The sequence below is a fragment of the Oncorhynchus nerka genome, linkage group LG1 (assembly GCF_034236695.1).
Source record: "Oncorhynchus nerka isolate Pitt River linkage group LG1, Oner_Uvic_2.0, whole genome shotgun sequence".
Taxonomy (NCBI): Eukaryota; Metazoa; Chordata; class Actinopteri; order Salmoniformes; family Salmonidae; genus Oncorhynchus; species Oncorhynchus nerka.
Window position 1 is genome coordinate 12012759 of NC_088396.1, and position 27402 is coordinate 12040160.

A 27402-nucleotide genomic window follows, 5' to 3' on the forward strand; every position below is an offset into this window, starting at 1 on the left:
ACTCTGTGTCGTTGTATGTGTCGAACTGCTTTGCTTTATCTTGGCCAGGTCGCAATTGTAAATGAGAACTTGTTCTCAACTTGCTTACCTGGTTAAATAAAGGTGAAATAAAAAAAAAATTAAAAAAAATCCTAAGGGGCGTTCCTTTAAAACATGCATCCAATCTCCTTGATCCCTTACATATCTAGACCAATCATGTGCTTCAATTGGTCGCGGCTCTCAGTGCTGTGGCAAGACAGGACAACGATAGAGGTTCTGCTCGTGATGTTTAATTTGCAGGCGCATATGCTCCGATTTCAAAACGATTTGGAGCACAGTTGAAAAGTTAACGCGCTGACTATACAATGGACTAATTAGAAAAATAAAAACAGTACTTTTCAATGTGTGAGATATAGGAGGTTTGCTATGAGAGTGTGAGAAGAGGGTTAAATGCGTGTGTCTCACGGTCAATGAATAAATGGCCTGCTCTGGTGAACTGTGCTCGTAACAGATTTTTGGAACAGAAAAATGAATTGAGATCAGATGTTTCATCAATGAGAAAAATAGAAGACTATCATCCCAGTTTCACCTAGTTCCATCCTCTCCCACTACTGGACTTCCTTTCACTACCATATTTGGTGGTGAGAAAACGTTTTAAATGGATGCTTCAGCTTTATAGCCCCTGTGATATGTCTGGGTTAACCCCTTCTGTCGGTGCTTATACATGTCGTTGTTGAATACTCGTTTCTGATTGGCTAAAAAGGGGATTCTAGAGTGGAATTCAATGGCTATTGCTTATGAAAGCAAAAGTGATTTGAACACATTTGAAAACATTTCTAGGCACACATTTGTAAATGCATAGCTCTTGTATAAAATGGATCATCATCTCGAGGCTCTATCTGTTCTCTGGAAAATAATGCAACTTTGTGGAGGATTCCACCACCCCGCAAGTGCGTCATGGAACACATCTTCCACGTCGTTCATTATTTTTCATAGAACGCATAGCCCCTCCTTGATTATCCCTTACATAATTGTCTATCCCACCATCTATGTACCACTAAAGAAAAATCAGAACTGGTTCAAAAAAAATCAATGGCACAGTAGCCTGCTCTAAAACGCGTTATTCAATGGTAGGCTGATTTGAATGGATTGCAATGATATCTTAGCAAACTGTGTTAATAAAGTAAATTAACTGCATACCTCTTCCCTCCCTCTTCTTCCAAACTGTATGTCTATTTAGTACCGGTAGGCAATAGTGAGTGTATCCTAGCATACGGAACGTGCAGTGCGCAGGAGCCGCGAAGTGGAAAATCGAGGGGAAAGAACGAAGCAGCCGCTGTCGGATTCTTATTGCATGCGTCCACAAGAACACCAGTAAAATTCCACCCGAAGAGGAAAGGGGGGACAGGAAAGACAGCGTGCAGGCATCATCGTTAAGGGGAACCACATAAGTATGACCGGACAGTAAATTGTTCCACGAATCCATTATTTCCCATCATATTCCACTGTCAATGAACTGAATGCAGATCCTATGTGCGCACGCAGGAGCACAAAGCGGAGGTTTGGGAACCAAATTGTGTCCAACACCAACACTGACATCGGATGTGCAGCATGTATGGAGCGGTTTCATCTTGACCACGGCTTATAATCACAGTAACCAACGGTTAATTGATTACCTACAACATCTTAATTGCTTGATGGGGCGTGGAAACAATTGAAACTTTTAACCCAAGGTGTGGACTTCACAGATGAGGACAGTGTTGACCCAACCTGCATTGATTGCTCTAGCCTGGGAGGGCGATGATCAGCAGCGACGCACCAAATAATAAACTGTTCAAAACCTGAACTGCGACGGACGCGTTTGGTTAGAAGATGATCCTGTGCGTAATTGTTTTTAGCAGACTGCTTTTCGGATGAAGATCTGTTTGTAGTGATTGAAGTGACATTATCCCTCTCTATTTTCATGGATTAGAAGTGCAGTAGTAGTAACAGTATGTGGAGAGAGGGGACAGTGCATGATTAGTTCGTTACAGAACGCACTTTCCACGCCGTATTTCCAATTCCGGGATATTGCCCACAACATAAGGCCAATTACTGCAACTACAACGAAGTCCTGTACAGAAATAGACTTTATATTGAACCCTTCAGATTATTTCTCTCGCGGCTGTCATCGTAGTATGTCTGCACTTCGAAAGAAATTTGGGGACGATTATCAGGTAGTGACCACCTCATCCAGCGGGTCTGGATTCAACCAGCCGGCACCAGAGAAGAAGAAGAAGAGGCAACGCTTTGTGGACAAGAACGGGCGATGTAACGTCCAGCATGGAAACCTGGGTGGTGAAACCAGTAGATACCTTTCCGATTTATTCACTACGCTGGTCGATTTGAAATGGCGCTGGAATTTATTTATCTTCATCCTAACATACACGGTGGCATGGCTCTTCATGGCATTCATGTGGTGGATCATAGCCTACATCAGAGGAGACCTCCATCGAACCCACGATGACAAGTATACGCCATGCGTTGCCAATGTCTACAACTTTCCCTCTGCGTTTTTATTCTTCATAGAAACGGAAGCCACAATAGGATATGGCTATAGGTATATCACGGACAAATGTCCAGAGGGGATCATTCTCTTTCTTTTCCAGTCAATCCTGGGATCAATCGTTGATGCTTTTTTGATTGGCTGCATGTTCATTAAGATGTCCCAGCCCAAAAAAAGGGCAGAGACCTTGATGTTTAGTGAACATGCAGCTATTTCGATGCGAGATGGAAAACTAACTCTCATGTTCAGAGTCGGCAACCTGCGTAATAGCCATATGGTGTCCGCACAGATCCGCTGCAAATTGCTGAAAGTAAGTGTCACTTCTACGGCCCCATGCACAACAATATTTGTGTATCTAAACGTTAGTGCCCCATTTACTTCTGTCATGTGAGTGTAAGTTATTCGTTTTCTTATTGTTTAATTACGCCATAGTTACACATCAAATACTTAGAGGAGTATTATAAAGTTTATTATTCTCTGCTGATATTACATTTCAATACCAGTATTGCTCTTTTATCGCTTTAGAGACATTTCTATTGATATTAATGTCGGCCTAATTAAACATAGATGAATGGATTTCTAGAGCCTACTTTTATGAACAGTCGTTTTTTTCACTTTATTTGCAAATAAGCCTACCAATGTGAATTAACACATAAAGCAATTGATTCCAGGGAAGTTTAGTGGCAATGCTATTCATATAGAAATACACATTTGACCATTATACAGGCCCCCTGAAGTAGAAGAGAGTCACTGGGTCATTATTAACATCTTGAGATGTGCCTTTGATGTGGCATGATGTGCCTGATTAGCTATAGCCAGAGCTATATATATGGCTCTGGCTATAGACATTGATTTACTAACTCTGTATATTTACTGATGATTGGTTTCTTTAATTGTTCACCAAATGTGGATAGCTTTCAGTATGGCTCACTGGGTTGCAGTAGTTAAACTGTCCCCCCCAGCCTCTCTCAATCTCTCTCTCTCTCTGAATACTTCCATAGTCTCGTCAGACGCCCGAAGGTGAGTTTCTTCCACTGGATCAGTTGGAATTGGACGTGGGCTTCAGTACCGGGGCGGATCAGCTCTTCCTCGTCTCACCACTCACAATCTGCCACGTGATTGACACTAAAAGTCCATTCTACGAACTCTCCCAGAGATCCATGCAAACAGAGCAGTTTGAAATTGTGGTCATATTGGAAGGAATAGTGGAAACCACTGGTAAGTTATCACAAATACCTTGTTTTTCTTTCTTGCAGTATCGGACCTATTGTATATCTATGCCCTGAGATAAACTAGTGGGGAATGTTTGGCTCTGGCTAAAGTATATGACAGCAAAATAAATGCACCAGTATGAGTGTTATAATGATGTGAATGAGTATAACGTGAAGCTGCAGGTGTATACTGTAAGTTGACCCAGATGGGCCTCTCCATTGACCCCTGGATGATAGTGGATGTCATTGATTGCGTGCTATTGATGTTCTGTTGCACAGCTGGATAGGTTTATTAATCATATATGTTCTGATTGATTTTACGTTTGCAGTGGAAATGGCACAAAAATAAATTGCATTTGGATATGCTCAATCTCTTTTGAATTTGGTTGGCCTGTGTTTAATATAGTACATCAACATGGCATGGGATTCAATTATGTTTAGTTTATCTAAAGAGCCAGTCCCTTGATAGATTTGTACAAATCATTTTCAATTTTTTTTAATGAGATCTCCTAAAATAATTGCTGTCTAGGGAACAGTTTTGTTGTTTTACAATACAACTTCATACTCTTCTGGGGGTATACTTTGCTTTCCCAATTTCCTTCTGAAATTGGAAACGTCAATTCAATAAAAACAGTAATGACACTTGAGAAACATTTTGGTTGCTGTGATCATATTTCAAATTCAAGTGTTTCATTTGAGACCGTTAATAAATGGCTGCAGGGAGTACTTTAAGATTGTGGAATGACATACCAGTCCTGTCTGATGCAATACAGACCACTGCAGAAAACAGTTATGTTCAAGGTGAAATAGTTGGTCCTGTACTGTACTGTACGTATGTGGCAGTGGTATACGGTTTACGTCATGTCATTATATATCCACAAAAAAAGTTGTATCTCAAATCTGAAATCTTTTCGGTCCTCCGATTTCTTAAGAAATCCCCGTTTTCAATGTAGATTTGTGTTGATGAAAAATATAGTGTCGATGAAAAATCAGTAGCAACTGACATGCAACTCGTATAGTATATGAACATTTAATTGGACTATTTTATTTATGAGGGGTTACGTATTGATGTTATATATAGACAAAAAGGTGCAGAGAAATGGCTGTATGATAAGTCTGTCATAATGGTGCCGCCTTGTAGAATATGTCCTTAGAACTAGTTATGTCATTGTCTTTTCCCAAAGTTTTGATTAATTGGTCAGTCGTCAACACGGAAAATTCTAGAATGCGGATAAGAATTTCAAAACATACACTTTGGAGTTAAAGGTTCACATGTGTCATATGCATTGGGCACAACAACCAAATTAGACAGCAAACACATTTTGTAATTGTAATTTAACATGTTTTTGATGTTTTCTCAATGTCAAGATTAATTCTAGATACAGTAGTAGTGTAATCTCGACCGTATCAATGCGAACATACGTAGGTGGTCGGGTTAGGTTAAAAAGCAAGAAGAGAGATGTCAATGTGAAAACAATATGTGGTTAAAAATGTATGTACAGTGAAAGTCTAATCCTCAGACACTTTCATTTCGGTCCAATGTAACTCTGTTTCCATGGCAACCTCTCTTTGAGCGTTCTGGATTTCAGCACTGCACCTGAACTTAGATTTTATGCCTATGGTATGGGGGAAAACTGTAATGCAATTTAATTGTCAGTAACCGTACACAAAACAAGAGGTCTACTGACAAAATAACCTGATATTAAGATAACTACTTTTCTGAGATCAAATTAGGAGGTGGACTCGTGAGAGCTACCGTGAGGTATTACAAGGCTTAATGGGTGCCAGATAGAATGTTTATAAAATATTAATTCAGAGACATTTACCGGTGTTAGCTAACATCAGCATGTCCAAGTTTTACATGTACATTTTTTTTTTTACATGTTCATAGAAAATCAGCTCTCTTCATATTCACACAATGAGCTTTTCAAATGACATCATCATCCCAACCTCTCATGATATCATAAACTGAAAGTCAGCTCCACATGGCTTCCCATCTGTTATGTTGTCAGAGATTTGAACATAGTCACTGCATGCATGAAAGTATGATATGAGAGTGTTACAATATAATAATAAAAGGACAAGAAAATATACACTTTTCATATGATTTAAATACCTTTGTTAAGATGGCATGTTCAGCAGAACAACGTTCTTTAAAAAAAAAAAAATGTTTCTACATATCCTTCATTAGGGACTACTGATTCAAGTGTTATAACATTGTCATTTACATATTTGCAATTGATATAACAGATAGGATTGTTTAATCCAAATTGTTAAGGTTTAGTTAACTGTTCCTTCTATAAATGTTTCAAAAACAACATTCCGGGGAACACCGTACTGAATCACTGAGTTGCAATAACATTTTCTTTGTAATATGCAAAAGTGAAATTGCGCAGACTGCATTTGATTTACCACTCGTCTGTTCAAATGGTATGCCAATTATACACAGCACATCTAGCATGCAATTTTGTACTTTTGTCCCGTTCTCCATCTTTGATCAGCTCAGTTACATGACAAACAAGGCTGGGATTTTAATTTCATGGCAAGCTGACTTTGAATGTGTGATTGACTAGAGGAAGAATGCTGTCACCAACACGTTTCTCCCTGAAAAGTTGTGTGCCGTTCTTTATTAACAAGACGCTTCACAGTTCAGCAAAAAAAAAAATTTTGTGAAGCACTTCATTTAAGTTTCGTGTTCACTCATCAATTATGTTTAGAAACACAGTGGCTGGCACATCAGCAGGAAATGAACTCTGTGAGAAGACTGCGATGTGACTATCATGCAAATGCTAATGATTGATGGGCTATTGGGAACATGCTGTGGCATTTACATGACGCTAACAAGGCGTTTACAAATATTTTCCCGAACAACTCCAGCCGAAAGCTACAGTGGAACATTTTGTTACACTATTTGAAAAGAGCAATCCCCATATTGCGCTGGTCAAAAGTAGTGCCCTACATAGGGAATAGGATGCCATTTGGGACACGGTCCATAACTAGTTAGCTGTGCATTGAAGTGGCCTGTTGTCTTGGCTTCCTCTCTGCCTCCTCCATGACAGTCCGAGCCTTTTTCACGATTCACTGGTATTGGAGAAAAATAGAATCTCCCTTGTTATTGTTTTTTTTGCTATTTGTTCATGCTAAGACGTGTGGGTGGCATGAGACTGTTGTGGACTTGAATTGATTTAAAGTGCATTTGATGTTTATTCATGTGCATCTGTGAGCATATAAATACAGTATGTTTGTCTGTGGAAATTCTAGTACTGGATGAAGAAAGTGTTTTTCAAGTTACTCGTAGTCTCACGGTTGGGCTTCTCCTGTACCAAATATTCTGCCAGTTGAATCATTTCAGAGTGTTGGACTAGTAACCGAAAGCTTGCAAGTTCAAATCCCCGAGCTGACAAGGTACAAATCTGTCGTTCTGCCCCTGAACAGGCAGTTAACCCACTGTTCCTAGGCCGTCATTGAAAATAAGAATTTGTTCTTAACTGACTTGCCAAGTTAAATAAAAGTCAAATAAAACAACTTTTAAAAAATAGTATAATGCATTGGATTTTGGAAACCATGGGAATTATGTTATTATCATGTTTTAATCATGATTTATGAGCCTCTTGAAATATATTGCTGTATTTGCAATGAATTTTCCCATCTTTTTTTATGTTGAATATTAAACAAAAATGCTGCATATTGGACAAAAAACATGAAAAAAAAACTAAGACAGAGTGGGCATATTGCATGACGTCTCACGTCATGTCACTGGCTGCTCTGCCCCGAGAGCCCGCGTCCCCCATCTATCCAGACTGACTTGCTGCAGTCTGGTCGAAGCGATGACCAGTTCTACGGGAGCCCGCGTCCCCCATCTATCCAGACTGACTTGCTGCAGTCTGGTCGAAGCGATGACCAGTTCTACGAGAGCCCGCGTCCCCCATCTATCCAGACTGACTTGCTGCAGTCTGGTCGAAGCGATGACCAGTTCTACGAGAGCCCGCGTCCCCCATCTATCCAGACTGACTTGCTGCAGTCTGGTCGAAGCGATGACCAGTTCTACGAGAGCCCGCGCCCCCCATCTATCCAAACTGACTTGCTGCAGTCTGGTCGAAGCGATGACCAGTTCTACGAGAGCCCGCGTCCCCCAATCTATCCAGACTGACTTGCTGCAGTCTGGTCGAAGCGATGACCAGTTCTACGAGAGCCCGCGTCCCCCAATCTATCCAGACTGACTTGCTGCAGTCTGGTCGAAGCAATGACCAGTTCTACGAGGGCCCAGGGAGACCTCATCCAAAAACATGGTGACCACGCCATTTGGGGTGGAAGAGCTAACATACCCAGGAAAAATTGGGAGATGTCGTATGCTTTCCCTCATCATCTTCGAGCCCCTCGATGACAAGTGGATTTCCGCAGACGGCAGTTACAAACCTGCTTACGACCAGTCCTGGCAGCTATCGTCATGCAGGGCTTATACCACACCGAACAAAGCAATTTTCTATCCTCACCCGGACGCATAGAATAAAAAGGAAAGAGCCAGGCCCGCGACTCTTGAAAAACAGTGCCAACCCCTTATGCATGTTCTCTGTTTTACAGTTGGTGCGTCTTTTCGTGGAGAAGTGGTGTGAATCCGTTTTTCCATGGTCCTATGCTCCGTGCAGGATCTTGCTCTACTAGCCACTGTTCGCGCCCTCAGACTAAACAGGTTTTTTCCCCCCAGGTTAATGTGCCTATGGCTTTTCACTTGTCACCTTCCCTAGAAGGGCGTCCCCGTCGTTGTCCAGTATGCGCAGTGGGCGTCTACCTGGCATGTAGGAGAGCTCGGGCAAGAGTGTCATGGTCTTCGCTGATCGGGCAACTACCCTCAGAAGTTATCCGACGATATCCTGCCGGATCATGGGGACTATTATACTGATTTATAATCGCGAGGGTGACAACCTTCGGGCCCTCTCCCACATAGGAGTTTACCTATTGGGCACTACTTTGGGGACATGAAAAGAAGCATGCTTGAGAATAACCGGAGGGCCGGAGAGTGGCTCCTTTTAAGGGAGGTGAGGCTCTCACCTCATTTGCCACTCTACCAGTCTGTCCCCAACAGAAGCTTTTGTTTGGTCCTTCCGAGAGTAGGCGATCCTTAGCGAATCCGCCACATGTGAGATATCGCACTCTTAATATCAGAGAACCGGGCTATGCAAGTTTTGCGAGGGCATGGCCTAAAAGCAAACAAAGTTGTGTGTCTCTTTTTTAATATTTTAATTGTTGTAATTAGATATTAATAGTATCCACATACTGCATTATGATAATACGTTTCCATTATAATCTTGAAAGTAAAACAAGCCAAAGAGGAGTTTGTCGTGCACAAAGAGTAGCAGCAGAATAATGAATTCAGAGAAATGACTACATCTCATGTAGCAGATTTGCTGAGAAGTCAGAGGCATGCGTTGGTCTGAGGTAAATAGTGTCAGAATGGAGCTTGTTATTACACACCACTGTGAAAGGATAGACAAGGCCCCTGGAGTAAGTGACCATAATTAATTCAGAATGATCACACCCAGAGCATGTCCGTCATGATCCCCGCTCTCCATTCCGCCCCACACTCAAGCACTCTGCGGTTCAAGGGTTAATGTGGGTTCAGCCAGGGGAAGTCGGCCTTCTAAGCAGGTGAGAGCAGGAGTCTCTGATTAAATCTAATGTGCCCAGGGTCAGAGCACGGCAGAGTCACGCCCCCCCCCCCACGGGTGCGCTGATAAGACACTTATTTAATAGCCTTCTGTTCTCCAGTGGTTTACAGGGTTTTTTTATTAATTTGTTTCATTTAACTTTTTTATTTTTATTTTAACGACCCGTCTCACGCATTTCATTGCATTAAGAAGCCGCGTTGAAGCTTCATGTTTTTCCAACGCAAATGTTAATTGTGATTAGCGACCAAATTTAGTGCGATAATCTTTTTGGAATGTAATTTTTTTTTTTTCAGTTTACAGTATAGAACATACACTCGGTAGTACATACAGTACTGTACGTCTCATGCTGGAATTCTAACTCAGTTGAGGTACTGTAATTTCTGTAATAGACTAAATGTATATTGTGTCGAATTGCACATGACCAGTTTGCATTAAGAGATATCCACTTAGTGACAGCGTACTTTTGTCTAAATTTGTCCCACTGTGAGAGAACGTGTCGATTCAGACAACACACTGGGGAGCTTCACCTTTCCTGAAGATATAGTAATTGCACAAGGAATGGACTCCACATAATGGGCATTGGGTTGAACCAGCTATGACAAGGAGGATTCTTTATCCCCTTTCCCAAGGGGAAACCAGCTTACATTGTGTCTTTGGGGATTTGTCAGGTCTCTGTATTAAATCCTGGGAGGGAGGGAGGAAGGGGTGTGGCGTGGCAGACATGGGCGGAACACATTTGGTGACGCTACTAGAGCCAAGGTAACAATCAGGCCATGATGCGGAGAGCCGTCACTCTACTTAAGAGTTGGAAATGATTGTCTCTTTCTCTCCAAGAACTTGCATGTGTTTTGGAATTAACATGCACGTCTAATAATAATTACATTTACATTTAAGTCATTTAGCAGACGCTCTTATCCAGAGCGACTTACAAATTGGTGCGTTCACCTTATGACATCTAGTGGAACAGCCACTTTACAATAGTGCATCTAAATCTTTTAAGGGGGGGTGAGAAGGATTACTTTATCCTATCCTAGGTATTCCTTAAAGAGGTGGGGTTTCAGGTGTCTCCGGAAGGTGGTGATTGACTCCGCTGTCCTGGCGTCGTGAGGGAGTTTGTTCCACCATTGGGGGGCCAGAGCAGCGAACAGTTTTGACTGGGCTGAGCGGGAACTGTACTTCCTCAGTGGTAGGGAGGCGAGCAGGCCAGAGGTGGATGAACGCAGTGCCCTTGTTTGGGTGTAGGGCCTGATCAGAGCCTGGAGGTACTGAGGTGCCGTTCCCCTCACAGCTCCGTAGGCAAGCACCATGGTCTTGTAGCGGATGCGAGCTTCAACTGGAAGCCAGTGGAGGGAGCGGAGGAGCGGGGTGACGTGAGAGAACTTGGGAAGGTTGAACACCAGACGGGCTGCGGCGTTCTGGATGAGTTGTAGGGGTTTAATGGCACAGGCAGGGAGCCCAGCCAACAGCGAGTTGCAGTAATCCAGACGGGAGATGACAAGTGCCTGGATTAGGACCTGCGCCGCTTCCTGTGTGAGGCAGGGTCGTACTCTGCGGATGTTGTAGAGCATGAACCTACAGGAACGGGCCACCGCCTTGATGTTAGTTGAGAACGACAGGGTGTTGTCCAGGATCACGCCAATGTATTGTGTATAGTAATATTGCCAATGATACTGTTTAGTGCCTACCCCCCAAGAAGAAAAGATTCCAAAAGGGCTATTTGGCTGTCCCCATAGGGGAACCATTTTTGGTTCCAGGTAGAACCCTCCCTGGAAAGGGTTATACCTAGAACCAAAAAATAGTGTTATTTAAAAGGTTACCCTATAACAATTTTAGGTTCTAGATAGCACCTTGTATTTCTAAGAGTGTATAAAGGGTCAGTTTAATTGTTGATTATGGTATCATGCTGCTCCTTTTGTCACCCAGAACTAAAAGGAAAACGACAAAGATCTTGGTTATATGAAAGACTCACAAAGGATGGGTAGGTTAGAGCTTGGTCAAAACTGACTAAAGATGGTGGCTCCTCAATAACCATATGTTATCGTTGTGCTCTGCTTTAAAAAAAATATATATATATAATATTTGTATCATATGCTGGATAGGTGTAGTGAAATGCATTGTTTTACAGGGTCAGCCATAGTAGTACGGCACCCCTGGAGTAAATTAGGGTTAAGTGCCTTGCTCAAGAGCACCTCGGCAGATTTCCACCTTGTCAGCTTGGGTATTCGAACCAGTGACCTTTCGGTTACTGGCCCAATGCTCTAATTGCTAGCCTAGCTCTCAGCGTTTTGGTCACTGTGCAGCATTGATTGATAGTGTCTGAGTGTCCCTGAAGTGCACGTTAATCGATCTATGTCTAAACAGACACAGCCACATTGACATTTTGTCTTTTGGATGCGCTTCTAGTGAGACAATCCTTAGGGGGATGTGTGCTTTCTATTTCAGTCCCATTGACATGCTGTGGGGTATTGGACCTCACTCAAACCATAGTGAGAAAACACAAGCTTAACTGAACATGCGAGATATCCCTTTTTAAATGGCCACACTCCGAGTGTGATTTGTCTGCCCACCATTAGTTGGTGTTTGGCTTCAAGGCAATCGATCGTGTGCCCCTCCTCCTGCTCCTCCCTCTCCTACTCCTCACCCACCATCACCACCAACACCCTCTTTCCTTCATAATGTCTGCCCCCCTGCTGCTTGTTAATGGTCTTACTGTTGTGTAGAGCCGTATGTTCCTGTGCCTGGTCTGTCACCTCACCCTGTGTAGAGGCTTGGCAGGCAATGACACTCTCCTCTCTCTCTCTCTCACACACACACACACAGCCTCTGCTCTGCTCCTCTCTGCTCTGCTGTTTACCTCCACACTGATGTTATTGCCTGAGTATTCTGGCTCCCTCAACACCCATCCCCCATAGCAGTACATTTCTACACCATTTTTTCTCCGGCAGTATATTTCCTTCTCTGTGTTTTTTCTTCTTCTTTTTTTTGCGCACATTTTGCCTACCGCATGTCGTATAATGTGGAAAAAGCTCGGGATGCAATAAGCTCGGGATGCAATAAGCTCGGGATGCAATAAGCTCGGGATGCAATAAGCTCGGGATGCAACCTTAACAAATTGATTGAATTCTTAAATAGCATTACAGCTGAGGAATGTTGTATTCATCTACGACAAATCAAAGAGGGAAAAAAGCAGGCCTCTAAAAGAATACCGTGTTTCATCTCAGTGTACCGTTTGATGGCGGTCACCATAGCAACAGATTGTCTGTCTTAGAGAGGACTTGTGCCCATAACAGATGTATCTGTATCAAAATGAGCGAAACATTTCTCATATCCTCTAATAGACACAATTTGTTGTGGCCTTTCAGGCGTTTCATGGAAAAATGTGTATAATCAGTTGTTAGGAACCCAAAGTACCGTACTCAGCACAGTATTATTGCTGTACTGTATGTCCTGTGAATTCAAATGTTCCTTCTCCATTAAAGACGACATCTCTTGGATGCTTATTCCCTCTCTCTTTTATCAGTTGTCCTCCGTGCTGCTCGAGCTCAGTGCCGTCTCCTTAATATTTGATACCGCGGGGCCAAAAAGCAGTCAAGCAGGGATGTAATTCTTCTGCTTTTCAGCAACAACCTTCCACATGATGCATTGTTAGTTAGCTGCTGCTGCTCACCGTTTGGTAAATAATTCAAGCATTCATATGTTAATGTGATTTGTTCACAGAAAATAATCTTAACGGTGCAAGCATTAGAGGGTTGACTCATGATTCTCTGTATTCACTGTCCAGAGCGCTGATTCACAGTCTTGCCTCCGCCACTGTTTCCTTCACAGATAATGCTTCTGTCACGCCCTGACCTTAGTTATCTTTGTTTTCTTCATTATTTTGGTTAGGTCAGGGTGTGACGAGGGTGGTATATGTGTTTTTGTCTCATCTAGGGTTTTTTGTATATCTATGGGGTTTAGGTATTGTCTAGGTAAATGTAGGTCTATGGTGGCCTGAATTGGTTCCCAATCGTTGTCTCTGATTGGGGATCAGTTGCTTCTAAAGCCTGTATACTGTGTTGATAGCCATATTCTGGTGAGTGAGGTTGCATGGATGAGTGTTTGTTGTATGCATAAATGATGTTATGCTGCTTTTAGCGATGACCATTTCCTCCTGATTCGGCACACACCGAGGCGCGAACTAGAGGTCGACCGATTTAATTAGGGCCGATTTCATGTTTTCATAACAATTGGTAATCGGCATTTTTGGACACCGATCATGGCCGATTACATTGCACTCCACGAGAAGACTGCGTGGCATGCTGACTACCTATTATGCGAGTGCAGCAAGCAGCCAAGGTAAGGTGCTAGCTAGCATTAAACATATCTATAAAAAACAATCAATCTTAACATAATCACTAGTTAACTACTCATAGTTGATGATATTACTAGTTCATCTAGCTTGTCCTGCGTTGAATATAATCGAGGCGGTGCCTGTTAATTTATCCTTGAATCATAGCCTACTTTGCCAAACGGGTGATTTAACAAGCGCATTCGTGGAAAAAAAGCACTGCCGTTGCACCAATGTGTACCTAACCATAAACATCAATGCCTTTCTTAAAATGTGTACACAAGTATATATTTTTAAACCTGCATATTTAGTTAATATTGCCTGCTAACATGAATTTCTTTTAACTAGGGAAATTGTGTCACTTCTCTTGCGTTGTGTGCAAGCAGAGTCAGGGTATATGCAGCAGTTTGGGCCGCCTGGCTCGTTGCGAACTGTGAAGACTATTTCTTCCTAACAAAGACAGCCAACTTTGCCAAACGGGGGATGATTTAAACAAAAGCGCATTTGCGAAAAAAGCATAATCATTGCACGAATGTACCTAACCATAAACATCAATGCCTTTCTTAAAATCAATACACAGAAGTATATATTTTAAACCTGCATATTTAGTTAAAAGAAATTCATGTTAGCAGGCAATATTAAACTAGGGAAATTGTGTCACTTCTCTTGCGTTGTGTGCAAGCAGAGTCAGGGTATATGCAGCAGTTTGGGCCGCCTGGCTCGTTGCGAACTAATTTGCCAGAATTATGACATAACATTGAAGGTTGTGCAACGTAACAGGAAACTTCTTACCTGGGAATATTGAAGACTCATGTTAAAAGGAACCACCAGATTTCATATGTTCTCATGTTCTGAGCAAGGAACTTAAACGTTAGCTTTTTTACATATTGCACTTTTACTTTCTTCTCCAACACTTTGTTTTTGCATTATTTAAACCAAATTGAAAATGTTTCATTATTTATTTGAGGCTAAATTGATTTGATTGATGTATTATATTAAGTTAAAATAAGTGTTCATTTAGTATTGTTGTAATTGTCATTATTACAATAAAAAAATAAAAAAAATGGCCGATTAATCGGTATCGTCTTTTTTTTGGTCCGACAATAATCGGTAGAGGCTTTTTTTTGGTACTCCAATAATCGGCATCGGCGCTGAAAAATCATAATCGGTCGGCCTCTAGCGCAAACCTAGGACCTCTGCCTTGCTGGAACACCTGACCACCCCCCTGCGTCTTACCAGTTGGCGCCACGAGAAAAGCTAGCCATTCGCTGACACAAGTGGGGAAACTTCAGGCTGAGGAGTAAGTTTCACACATCCCCATGTGCTACACTTGCGTGCTTGCAAGTGTTTGTTTGTGAGAGGGTGTCTTACATCTGCAGATCCTCGTCTGTGAGAGAATAGAGAGGTCGGGGAGGACTTTTTACGCCCACCTTTCTCCCAGTGACTTGGACTGTGGGAGTCGAAGTGCAGAGGAAGGCTAATCTGAAAAACGGGCAATCAAACATTTGCATAAATATGTAAATGCGTTGCTCAATTTGCATTGCTCTATTTTCCAAAGAGTGCAGGTGGTTGTGAGTGTTGTCAAATAAACTGTTTTCTGAAGTCAAATGATGTGTATGGATTTGTTGATATGTAAGAACTGGATTGAATAAAACAGGCATCTATCTAAAGCCGGGATGCAGGACTCTGGTCCTTGAGCTGTGGAGACAGTGGAGTTGTGCCTGATCTCCAGTATACGACGGATATAATCCTCTGCTCCTGTGGCTTCTATATCCTCGATAAGCTTACGTTCGAGACTCTCTGCTCCATGAATGCCAGTACGTTTTGTGAGTCACCATCAAGCAGAAACTATTGGCAATCTTCCTCCTAGTTTATGTTCCATTCCTGCCACCCAAAGAATCAATTTTATCTCCCTGTCACCTTAGCGACTTGGCTGCGTCTTGACTTTGTTATTTGAAACACAAGAGAGCTCAGTATTATCCTGCTATGCTAGCTAGCTTCATTTACATTTACATTTACATTTAAGTCATTTAGCAGACGCTCTTATCCAGAGCGACTTACAAATTGGTGCTTTCACCTTATTTACTCACAAAGTACTAGCTTTTGATAGACTCCCAAACATACAACCTCAGCGAGATCAATGTCCTTTGCCCTTAATACTCTCTCAATGGCAACACGTTTTTGCATGAGAAATATAGTGTATATTCAATTTGAAGAGCAAAATTCCTTTGGTATATTGTAGATTTACCTGCTGTAAAAAGAAGGCAAATTGAGTCTTGTTTGCAGCTCAGTTTCCTTTACTAATAATCTGATATTTGAAAATAGTATGTGTTTTGCAGGGCTTTCACGCTTCAAATCCCGTCTATCTGATTTCACCATCTAATTAAAGTTAAATATTTTGCAACATCCAGTTTTATGGCGCAACATCCAATTTATACAGAGAAGGCACAATATAAAATATAATATATAAAATTACCAATCTCCTGAGATTATCTCAAAAACAAACTGACACCACTATAGGTGTTTCTGTCTCTTAAGACTTGTTTGGATCTGGTATCACAGGAGGTTGGTGGCACCTTAATTGAGGGAGGACAGGCTCGTGGTAAAGGCTGGAGCTGAATTGGTGCCATGGTATCAAATACATCAAACACATGGTTTCTATTTGTTTAGTGCCATTCCAGTTGCTCCGTTCCAGCCATTATTATGAGCCGTCCTCTCCTCAGCAGCCTCCGCTGTTGACAGTGCTCATCACGCAGTACACATTACAGGGTATACATTAGAACATCAAAGAGAGGTCTGTACACAAAGCACAGTCTGTGTCCCGGAGAGGATGAAAGAGCCAGACAGACTGTACTAAAGGTACCTTTCACTGTGCTTATTAAATATGGTATTTGTAATATGAGCTCACGTCAATGATAAGGTACTACATAGGATTCGATCAAAACAAATACACTTTGAGGAGCAGTGATGTGCTGGAAAGGGTCAGGGGCAAACAGGCATTCAAACCAGTTCACTGTGGTCAGGAACTAGGGGTATAATGTATCATCCAGTATTGAGTGATAAAACCAGTGGTTTTATGGATGGTTGTTTTGATTGGGATGGCCGAAGACAAGAAATATACTTTTGTGTGTCCTGTAAATGCGCCACATTTGCCTCGGGTTGCACTCAAAGGTGACAATCCAAATAGACTTCATATGGTGTGTTTATGCTCACGTACCATTGGTAGATGTGGTTTCCATAGGAACACACTATTCCAGGCAGGTATGACGATTACGTGGTGTTTTATGCCTGTTGGTACACTACATGACCAAAAGTATGTGGACACCTACTCGTCGAACATCTCATTCCAAAATCATGGGTATTAATATGGGGTTGCGCCCCCCTTTCCTGTCTTAACAGTCTTCACTCTTCTGGGAAGGCTTTCCACTCGGGACTTGCTTCCATTCAGCCACAAGAGCAACAGTGAGCTCGGGCACTGATGTTGGGTGATTAGGCCTGGCTCGCAGTCGGCGCTCCAATTCATCCCAAAGTTGTTAGATGGGGTTGAAGTCAGGGCTCTGTGCAGGCCAGTCAAGTTCTTCCACACGGATCTCGACAAACCATTTCTGTATGGACCTCGCTTTGTGCCCAAACTGCTGCCACAAAGTTGGAAGTACAGAATCGTCTCGAATGTCATTGTATGCTGAAGCGTTAAGATTTTCCTTCAATGGAACTAAGGGACCTAGCCCGAAACCATGAAAAACAGCCCAAGACCGTTATTCCACCTCCACCAAACCTTACCTTGGCATTATGCCTTCGGGCAGGTAGCGATTCAAATTCAGATTCAAATTCGTCCGTCAGACTGCCAGACAAGTGTGATTCATCACTCCAGAGAACGCGTTTCCACTGCTCCAGAGTCGGCGGTGAGCTTAACATCACTCCAGCTAACACATGTCATTGAACATGGTGATCTTAGTCTTGTGTGCGGCTGCTCGGCCATGAAAACCTATTTCATGAAGCTCCTGACAAACAGTTATTGTGCTGACGTGCTTCCAGAGGCAGTTTGGAACTCGATAGTGAGTGTTTCAGCACTCAGCGGTCCCGTTCTGTGACCTCGTGTGGCCTACCACTTCGCGGCTGAGTCGTTGTTGCTCCGAGAGATTTCCACTTCACAATAACAGCACTTACAGTTGACTGAGGCAGCTCTAGCAGGGCAGAAATTTGAGGAACTGACTTGTTGGAAAGGTGGCGTCCTATGACGGTGCCAAGTTGAAAGTCACTGAGCTCTTCTGTAAGGCCATTCTACTGCCAATGTCTGTCTATGGAGATTGCATGGCTGTGTGCTCGATTTTATACACCTATCAGAAACTAATTTGAAGGGGTGTCCACATACTTTTGTATACAGTGCATTAGGAAAGTATTCAGACACCTTTACTTTTTCCACTTTTTGTTACATTACAGCCTTATCCAATATTGATTGAATTGTTTTTTCTTCTTCTCATAAATCTACACACAATAAAAAATACACCATAATGACAAAGCCAACGTTTTTTTAAATGATTTTATTTTAACAAATGTATATAAAGAAAAATATTAAATATCACATTTACATAACTATTCAGACCCTTTACTCAGTACTTTGTTGAAGCACCTTTGGCAGGGATTACAGCCTCGAGTCTTGTGTATAACGCTACAAGCTTGGCACACATGTATTTGAGGATTTTCTCCCATTTTTCTCTGCAGATCCTCTCAAACTCTGTCATGTTGGACGAGGAGCGTCGCTGCACAGCTACTTACAGTTCTTTTCAGAGATGTTCGATCAGGTTCAAGTCCGGACTCTGGCTAGACCACTCAAGAACATTCAGAGACTTGTCCCGAAGCCACTCCTGCGTTGTCTTGGCTGTGTGCTTAGGGTCTTTGTCCTGTTGGAAGGTGAACCTTTACCTCACGATGTCCTGAGGTCCTGAGCGCTCTGGAGGAGGTTTTCATCAAGGGTCTCTCTGTACTTTGCTCCGTTCGTCTTTCCCTTATTCCTGACTAGTTTTCCTGTCCCTGCCGCTAAAAACATCCCCACAACATGATGCTGCCACCACAATGCTTCACTGTAGGGATGGTTTCAGGAATTCAGGCCAAAGACTTCAATCTTGGTTTCATCCCCACAACATGATGCTGCCACCACAATGCTTCACTGTAGGGATGGTTTCAGGAATTCAGGCCAAAGACTTCAATCTTGGTTTCAATCAGAGCAGAGAATCTTGTTTCTCATGGTCTGAGAGTTCTTTTGGTGCCTTCTGGGAAACTTCAAGCCGGCTGTCATGTGCCTTTTACTGTGGAGTGGCTTCCGTCTGGCCACTCTAACACAAAGGCCTGATTTTTGGGAGTGCTGCAGAGATGGTCATCCTTGAAGGTTCACCCATCTCCACAGAGGAACTCTGGAGCTCTGTCAGAGTGACCATCAGGTTCTTGATTACCTCCCCGACTAAGGCCCTTCTCCCCCGATTGCTCAGTTTGGCCGTGTTGCCAGCTCTAGGAAGAGTCTTGCTGGTTCCAAACTTCTTCCATTTAAGAATGATGGAGGCCACTGTGTTCTTGGGGACCTTCAATTCTGCAGACATTTTTTGATAGCCTTCCCCAGATCTGTGCATTGACACAATCCTGTCTCTTAGCTTTATGGACAATTTCTTTAACCTCATGGCTTGGTTTTTGCCCTGACATGCACTGTCAACTGTGGGACCTTATATAGACCGGTGTGTGCCTTTCCAAATCATGTCCAATCATTTGAATTTACCACAGGTGGACTCCAATCAAGTTGTAGAAACACCTCAAGGACGATCAATGGAAACAGGATGCACCTGCGGTCAATTTCGTCTCATAGAAAAGGGTCTGAGTACTTATGTAAATAAGGTATTTCTGTTTTTAATTTATAATACATTTGCAAACATTTCTAAAAACCTGTTTTCGCTTTGTCATTATGGGGTATTGCGTGTAGATTGATGAGGGAAAGCATGTATTGAATACATTTTAGAATAAGGCTGTAACGTAAAAGGGGAAAAGGGAATGGGTCTGAATACTTTCCGAATGCGCTGTATATAGTGTAGCTTATTATACTCATCTAAAACGCACAGCAAAGCTGTTTGGCTGTGTTTGATCATAGTCATATCACCTCCAAGTTTCCAAAATGGTTATGATAGCAATTTGTCTGTAATTGGGGCTTTTCCCTATGGGTGAAAAGGAAAGCAACAGAGCAGCCTCTTCAGTGAGACTGTCGATGGCCTTTAGTGTATGGATGCAGGAATGAACCCACTTATACCTCACCACTTTACCTTTTTGCCATGCTGTCGATGGTGCTATTACAAAATTGCTGGGCTCTCCTCCAATACGAGGCCGCTCAATAGGATGCAGATCAGAAAATAGAGAGCTACCCAACAGGGAACCAGAAGTTGATTATCTGATTTCAGATGAACTGTGCGATTATCCTTATGTGTGCCAATTTCTATAGATCACTGAATATGATTATGTTGCGGAGTTAATGGAGGAAAGTTATATTTTGGTAAATTTGTGGTAGAATTAATGGAGGAAAATTCTATTTGTGTTCATTTGTGCTAGAATTAATGGAGGAAATGTCTGTTTCTTTGCTTTAATAATCTCCTGTCATGCTCCGGGACAATATTTGAATATCCTCTACTGATTATTTTCCATCGAGTGGTGTGTGATATTGACTTTTAATATGTTCTGTGTGTCTCTGGCAGTCTTTGGGACGTGACTCTTAGCCCACTTCTGACTAAAATAGCAGAGAGGCTCAGTTGCTAGAGCATGGCGCTTCCTACACCAGGGATGTGGAGTCGATTCCCGATTCTTGTCCTCGATGCACTTATTGATAAAGCCAGTGACTGATGTGGTGTGCTCCTCAATGCCATCGGAAGAATCTCGCAACATATTCCAGTCTGTGCTAACAAAACAGTCCTGTAGTTTAGCATCTGCTTCATCTGATCACATTTTTTTATAGACCGAGTCAATGGTGCTTCCTGCTTTAAGTATTGCTTGTAAGCCGGAATCAGGAGGATAGAATTATGGTCAGATTTGCCAATTGGAGGGTGAGGGAGAGCTTTCTACGCATCTTTGTGTGTGGAGTAAAGGTGGTGTAGAATGTATTTCCCCTCTGGTTGCACATTTAACATGCTGATAGAAATGAGGTCAAACTTATTTAAGTTTCCCTGCATTAAAGTCCCCGGCCACTAGGAGCGCATTTAGTGCTGTTTTAGTGCCAGCATCGGTCTGGAGTGGTATGTATACATACAGCTACGATAACAGGCACGCCGTTATTGGTGGTAAAATGATACAAGAATTACTGAGGGTTTAAGCAAAATACCAGTGTAGTAGAAGTGTGCTTTTGCATGTGTACACCAATACTCAACCTTTGAGCTTACAGTATATGCCTGTTGGTCAACATGTCGTGTGACTATATGCTTTGGAAGATTTTTGCAGTGTGACAAGTTCATGATACAAATGACTACAAGATTCCCTGCACTTAGCCTCAATTGGCTTCTCAACCTCAAGTCCCTATTATTACTGTGGACCCCAGTCATTGAAGCATATTTCCATATGCCGAGAGCACTCAGAAGTGCAGAGCGATAGGGCTGAAATAATGCCCAGAATACCCTGACCGTACTCAATGTTAATAACTCTGGCACATCTGTGACTTGTCTGTGGCTGTTAAAAACTGTTGTCAGCGCATTATTCTATGGACCTTGGAAACTGTGGCAGAAACAAAGATGATCATAGCTTCCATTAAGATTAGCAATACCTAGTGTACCATGATCTTTAGTCTCTTTGAATGCTTATGCTTATGATTCATTTATTGCTGCCAGGGCATTATTACGCTAGCAATTAGTATATGTGGTATTTATATCAGGGCAACCACTCAGCTTTTAATGGACTTCAACAGACCTTCAAGAACACAAGTGCCTCCAGCTTTGTAACAGCTTGGATACTTAGTTAAAAGGAAATAGGAAGACGTGGCTCAGTTCAATGTTCTGGACTGACAGATGATAAGCCGTGCATCTCATCTCTGTTAGAATTTGTTTCTATTGATTCATGAATTGTGGGGCGACAGTGCAAAACGCTGCTTTCAGCAGCCACGTTTTCCTAGACATTCCGAAGAACAAAAGGTTTGCATGGAGCTCCGCGGAGGGTGGATTGATACACTGCAAGTATTCAGATCATGTAACAGTAATTACGATATAGCGTCTGCCGAATAACAGTGACGAGAGGGTTGTCACTGAAGATGAACCTGTAACTTTTATGTAAAACAAAATGAATGTTGTTGCTCATTAATTCATTCCTCATCATTTGACTAATTGTATTAATTTGTTTATGGGTAAACTGGTGGAGTGTTTGTTAAGCATTCATTTCATTCAACGTCTCCAGTAACAAAACAAAAAAAATGAATTCCTGGTGCTCATGATTGAGTGTATCTTGTTTAATCTATGGAAACAAACCTTATGAACTTTGAACTTTCCTTCACAGACCTTGACGGGCAACATGGCTGATCACACTGACCTTGCTAAAATAGTATCCCACAAAGCTCTCTTATTTTAACTTCATCTTATCTTTTGTTATTGTATCTTCTTTTCTTAAAAGCAACTTTTAAGGAAAAAATAAATAATGCATGAAATCTGCTTTGGTCAGGCTGACATTCTTCAGGCAGCACTATGATGACCTAATTAACCACTTGTCATAGGCACATTAACATTTTGAGACCAAACATGTTATGTCAACAGGCTTTGAATTGGAAGTCCCATACATGCTGATGAATATTTGTTTCGCAAAAAGGTATACGAGTTGTCAGGAAAGCCCATTGGACCCATTGCATCCTTATCTTTGCTAAGCCTCCTCTGGTCCGTCACTCAAGTCATTTGATTATCTTTAATCTGCTCTTTTGTCGTTCCTAACCAAGGTTACGATGTGGACTAAATTGCCAAGTAGCTAAAGACCCCGGGTGGCTTAGATAAAAGACATCTTACTTATTTAGGAAATTGTTTTTAAAGTGTCTTAACATGATTCAGTGCCTCCGAAAATAGCAATTGTTTCCCTGTCAATGCAAGACAAAATGAAAACAGTATTTTAGGAATAAAGATGTAGAGGCATCTTGTTTATGTTGTACTCCTCCAAAGACAATGAATCCCACTCGTGTGCACTGTACTGTATGCATTATGTATTAGGTGGATGCTTGTAGTTTCTTATTTTCATGCTCCCGGTACTGTTGCTCGTACACTGATGAGAACAAGGAGCTGGATTGATGCCTGTTGCAGAATGTGCATAAAAGCGGCACCTTTAGTAGTTGACAATTTTAGCACTGACATAGTGACTTTAAAAAAAAACAATAACATAGGTAAAACACTGTGTGCTTTTTCATTTTGTTACAGTGGTTTGGGAGAGGAAATGGTTTAGTTATTTTTCTCATCAGACCAAATCTATACAGGAATAGATCGCCGAAGGCAAACGGTGTTTTACATCGTAGCGCTTTTCAACTCAAAAGTAATCGCTGAATGCACTCGCTCAGCTATCCCCTGCGTCGTTCTCAACCTACTGAGGAACTTGCTCATTAATGTTGTATGGAATCGGAAAATAAATGAAGTATTTTTTGAGGCCACTTTCTGTGTTTATATGTACTTATTCATCACGTCAGTTTGTGAGGGATATTGTTTGTTGAAGGAAAATAATCTTTGAGGAACACTTCACTCTTGTGACTGAGCTGAGGGCACTTCGTCAGCCATGTAATTGAATCAGGGTTTCTCTTTGATTCTGAAGTGTTTGTTTATATATTTGACTAGCATAGCATTCATCTCCATAGCATTAGCCTTGTCTGCCTTGTCCACAGGCAATTGTGCATAATTCCCTGCATAGAGTCGAAGTCGTCAATTAAATTTCCTGAAATAAAGACATGGAGACAATCAAGCCAATCATACATGATCTTTTTTTGTTTTTGTTGTTTTGTCTGTGTTCGACAGGGATGACTTGCCAAGCGAGGACTTCTTACACTGAGGACGAGGTTCTATGGGGACATCGTTTCTTCCCAGTCATCTCTCTGGAGGAGGGGTTCTTCAAGGTGGACTACTCCCAGTTCCACGCCACGTTTGAGGTCAACACCCCCCCGTACAGCGTGAAGGAGCAGGAGGAAAACCTGCTCATATCCTCTCCTCTCATGGCCCCGTCCCTGTGCAACAGTGGCGAGGGGGGGAAGAACAGCTCCATGGACTGCCTGGAGACCCTGGAGGACAAGGAGAGCACCACCACCAAGCTGCCATCCAAGCTGCAGAAGATGCAAGGGGGCGGCTGCGGCCGGGACGGACTGCCCATGCCTAGGAAGCTGCTGAGGATGAGCTCCACCACATCGGAGATGATCTACCCCGGGAGCATGGGGGAGCTGCCCATGAAGCTGCAGCGCATCAGCTCCGTCCCTGGCGTCTCCGATGAGAAACAGGTGAACAAGATGGCCTCCAAGATCAGCTCCGATCACATCAGCCAATCCGTGGCAGACTTGCCCCCCAAGCTGCTAAGGATGCAGGGGGGAGGGGGAGTAGGGGGCCGAATGGACGGACACCTTCCCCCGAAACTCAGAAAGATGAATTCCGACCGCTTCACGTAGAATGGGCGACCAGTTTTAACTTATTACACCCCAACCCTTTATTATTTCTAATTTATTAAAGGACATGATTCTTATATTCAAGAAAATGTAGTATATAAATACGTACAGATAAAGTATACCTAGATAGAATACCGCAGATTTGTTCCTGGATATAAGTATACATGCTATGATGAAAGACAATGTATGATAAGCACAATCTGGCACGTACGATACACTAAGTGCATGTAAAACCTAGTTTCTTTCATTTCTGGCATGATATTTCTAGATATATTATTTTACAGAGATGATTTGAGCAGGGATGTTACTTCCAATGGATCTGAACAGTTGCACAAAGCCATATGGTTTACAAAATGGAAAACCTACACAACATGGGACTCATTTGCGGTGAAGAAGGGTACATACATTCGATTTGAGTTGGCTGCTTTTGTTGTTTAATGTAAAATTGTGTGGCAATGTTCCGTTAAATGCATGCTGCTTTTATTGACTTAGCTATACAAAGGTAATAGACACAGATGTTTAGCCTTAACTATATTACCTTGTTTCCATTTCCACGATTGTTCACAGCTGTATTTTTGGTATTTTCATGTATAGGATGATATTTTACCATGTGCAATTTTAAGAACTTCTTAGTTCAGCAAGCGTACCGTATGTTGCTGGATGATGCAATCTATATTTGAAAATGCATGATCCATATCATATGTTATATTGGAACTGGGCACAATCTTATTAAGCAACCTGAACTCACTTTTCAAGGTAACACTTATGTTGAAACGACCAGTACTATCAATCAAATTCAATCAAATGTATTTATAAAGCCCTTCTTACATCAGCTGATGTCACAAAGTGCTGTACAGAAACTACAGCCTTATAAGCACAACACTGTACACTGTTTATGGCAGTACGAATTTATGGCTTTTTGACATAAATGTCCTGAGCAGTACTGTAAAAATTACTCTTTTACATGGAAGGCAAACAACTAAATCCATGGTCACGCATGCCTTATTGAACAGTACTGTAGTTTGGAATTTCAAATTCTTATTCATTCTACATTTAATTCAACGAACATGTGCACCAAAATTTCAACTTAAGTGTTACTGCAGAAATATAGATTTAGAGGTGGACCTATAGCATATTTAGGAAAAAGTCACCACCTTTGTCTTAAGAGTCCATAGGCTCCCTGTTTAACTAAAGCAATAATGTTATAATGACTATAATCTTTATATAGCCACAGGGTCTGCAGCAGCCCAATAACCATTATATTTACCAAATCCATGGAATCTGGTTCAACTAAAAGCACCAATGATATTGTATGATCCTTATACTCTTCAGGAATAAAAATCTAAGATCAGTTCTTGACACGTTGATTTAATGGGACACGGGTAGCTAGCTTTTTGTGGACACTATCAAAGAAATTAAAAAGCTTGTATAGAAGACAAAAACATGACAAAAGCCCTACTTGTTATGGATATGACATATGGTGCATTCGGAAAGTATCCAGAACCCTTCACTTTTTCCAACTTTTGGTACGTTACAGCCTTAATCTAAAATGGATTAAATACATTTGTTCCCCTCGTCTACACACAATACCCCATAATGACAAAGTGAAAACAGATGCAAATATTTGGGGGTAAATTTATAAAAAAAAATAAAAACAGAAATACTTTATTTACATAAGTGCATAATACATCATTTACATAAGAGCTCAGGTGGATTCCATCGATCATCCTTGAGATGTTTCTACAACTCGATTGATTGGACATGATTTGGAAAGGCACACGTCTATATAAGGTCCCACAGTTGACAGTGCATGTCTGAGCAAAAACGAAGTCATGAGGTTGAAGGAATCTGTGCCTCGACACAGGAATGTCTGCAGAATTGAAGGTCCCCAAGAACACAGTGGCCTCCATCATTCTTAAATGGAAGTTTAAGAATGGAAGTTTGTAACCTATAAGACTCTTCCTAGAGCTTAGCCACCCGGCCAAACTGAGCAATCGGGGATCAAGGGACCTGGTCAGGGAGGTGACCAAGAAACCAATGGTCACTCTGACAGAGCTCCAGACTTCCTTTGCGGAGATGGGAGAACCTTCCAGAAGAACAACCATCTCTGCAGCACTCCACCAATCAGGCCTTTATGGTAGAGTGGCCAGACAGAAGCCACTCCTCAGTAAAAGGCACATGACAGCCCGCTTGGAGAATTCCAAAAGGCACCAAAAGGACTCTTAAGACCATGAGAAACAAGATTCTCAGGTCTGATGAAACCAATATTGAACTCCAATTGAATCAATATTGGAATAAGGCTGTAATGTAACAACAACAAAGTCAAGGGGTCTGAATACTTTCCGGATGCACTGTAATAAAATCTAAAGGTATGTTTTGAATGTATGAATAAGCATGACTGGCTTTGTTTTATAAAGTGACCTAAAATGGTTTATTATATACAGTAAGTCAATGCAGTATCATATCAAGCTTGCCATTGGATTAAGTCTGTTCTCTATCCAGAGATAAGCTTTAGTTCAGAATCTTAAATAAGCCTATGTGACATGGATCATAGTATCAGAGCTCCAGGTGCCATTATCCTCAGTGCTCCTGAAGTGTAGACTAAATCCCCACAATGCACCTTAAATCAGCACTTACCTCAGCTGAGCCAATTTCCCTTTGTCATCAAGGAAATCTTTGCACCAGGTGCTATTTGCCTTGGTCATCTGCCCTCAGAACGCCAGTGTCCCTGAGATCTCTATCCATTAAAGGTTTCATAACTGCACCCAGAAAAACTGCACCCACACCGTAGTCCTTGACTTACTGTATGTGAACTTTAAAGACGTACATCTTTGTCACATGTTCTCTTTTCCTACTGTAGGAGAGGCAGGTAATAGCAGAAACTCTGACTTGTAATTCTGCTCAGATGTGTTGGTGGAATTAGAATACGCAGAGCAATATGAATTGAATGGCTCTGCTGATGTGTCTCTCCTTGTTTCATTGACATTGCCTGTATCTGTTGGTACTAACTGTAAAGAGGGTACTACAATAAAATGCAAAATGCTTGTTGA

At 41.9% G+C, this 27402-nt stretch overlaps 1 protein-coding gene across 1 annotated transcript; it reads left to right on the top strand.

Annotated features, from left to right (window-relative positions):
• Nucleotides 1–1174: 1174 nt before the first annotated feature.
• Nucleotides 1175–27402, top strand: LOC115140560 (potassium inwardly rectifying channel subfamily J member 3). Its single transcript, XM_029678929.2, has 3 exons — nt 1175–2834; nt 3526–3742; nt 23718–27402. The coding sequence occupies exons 1-3, from the start codon at nt 1995–1997 to the stop codon at nt 24353–24355; spliced, it is 1695 nt and encodes a 564-aa protein (XP_029534789.1). The 5' UTR covers nt 1175–1994; the 3' UTR covers nt 24356–27402.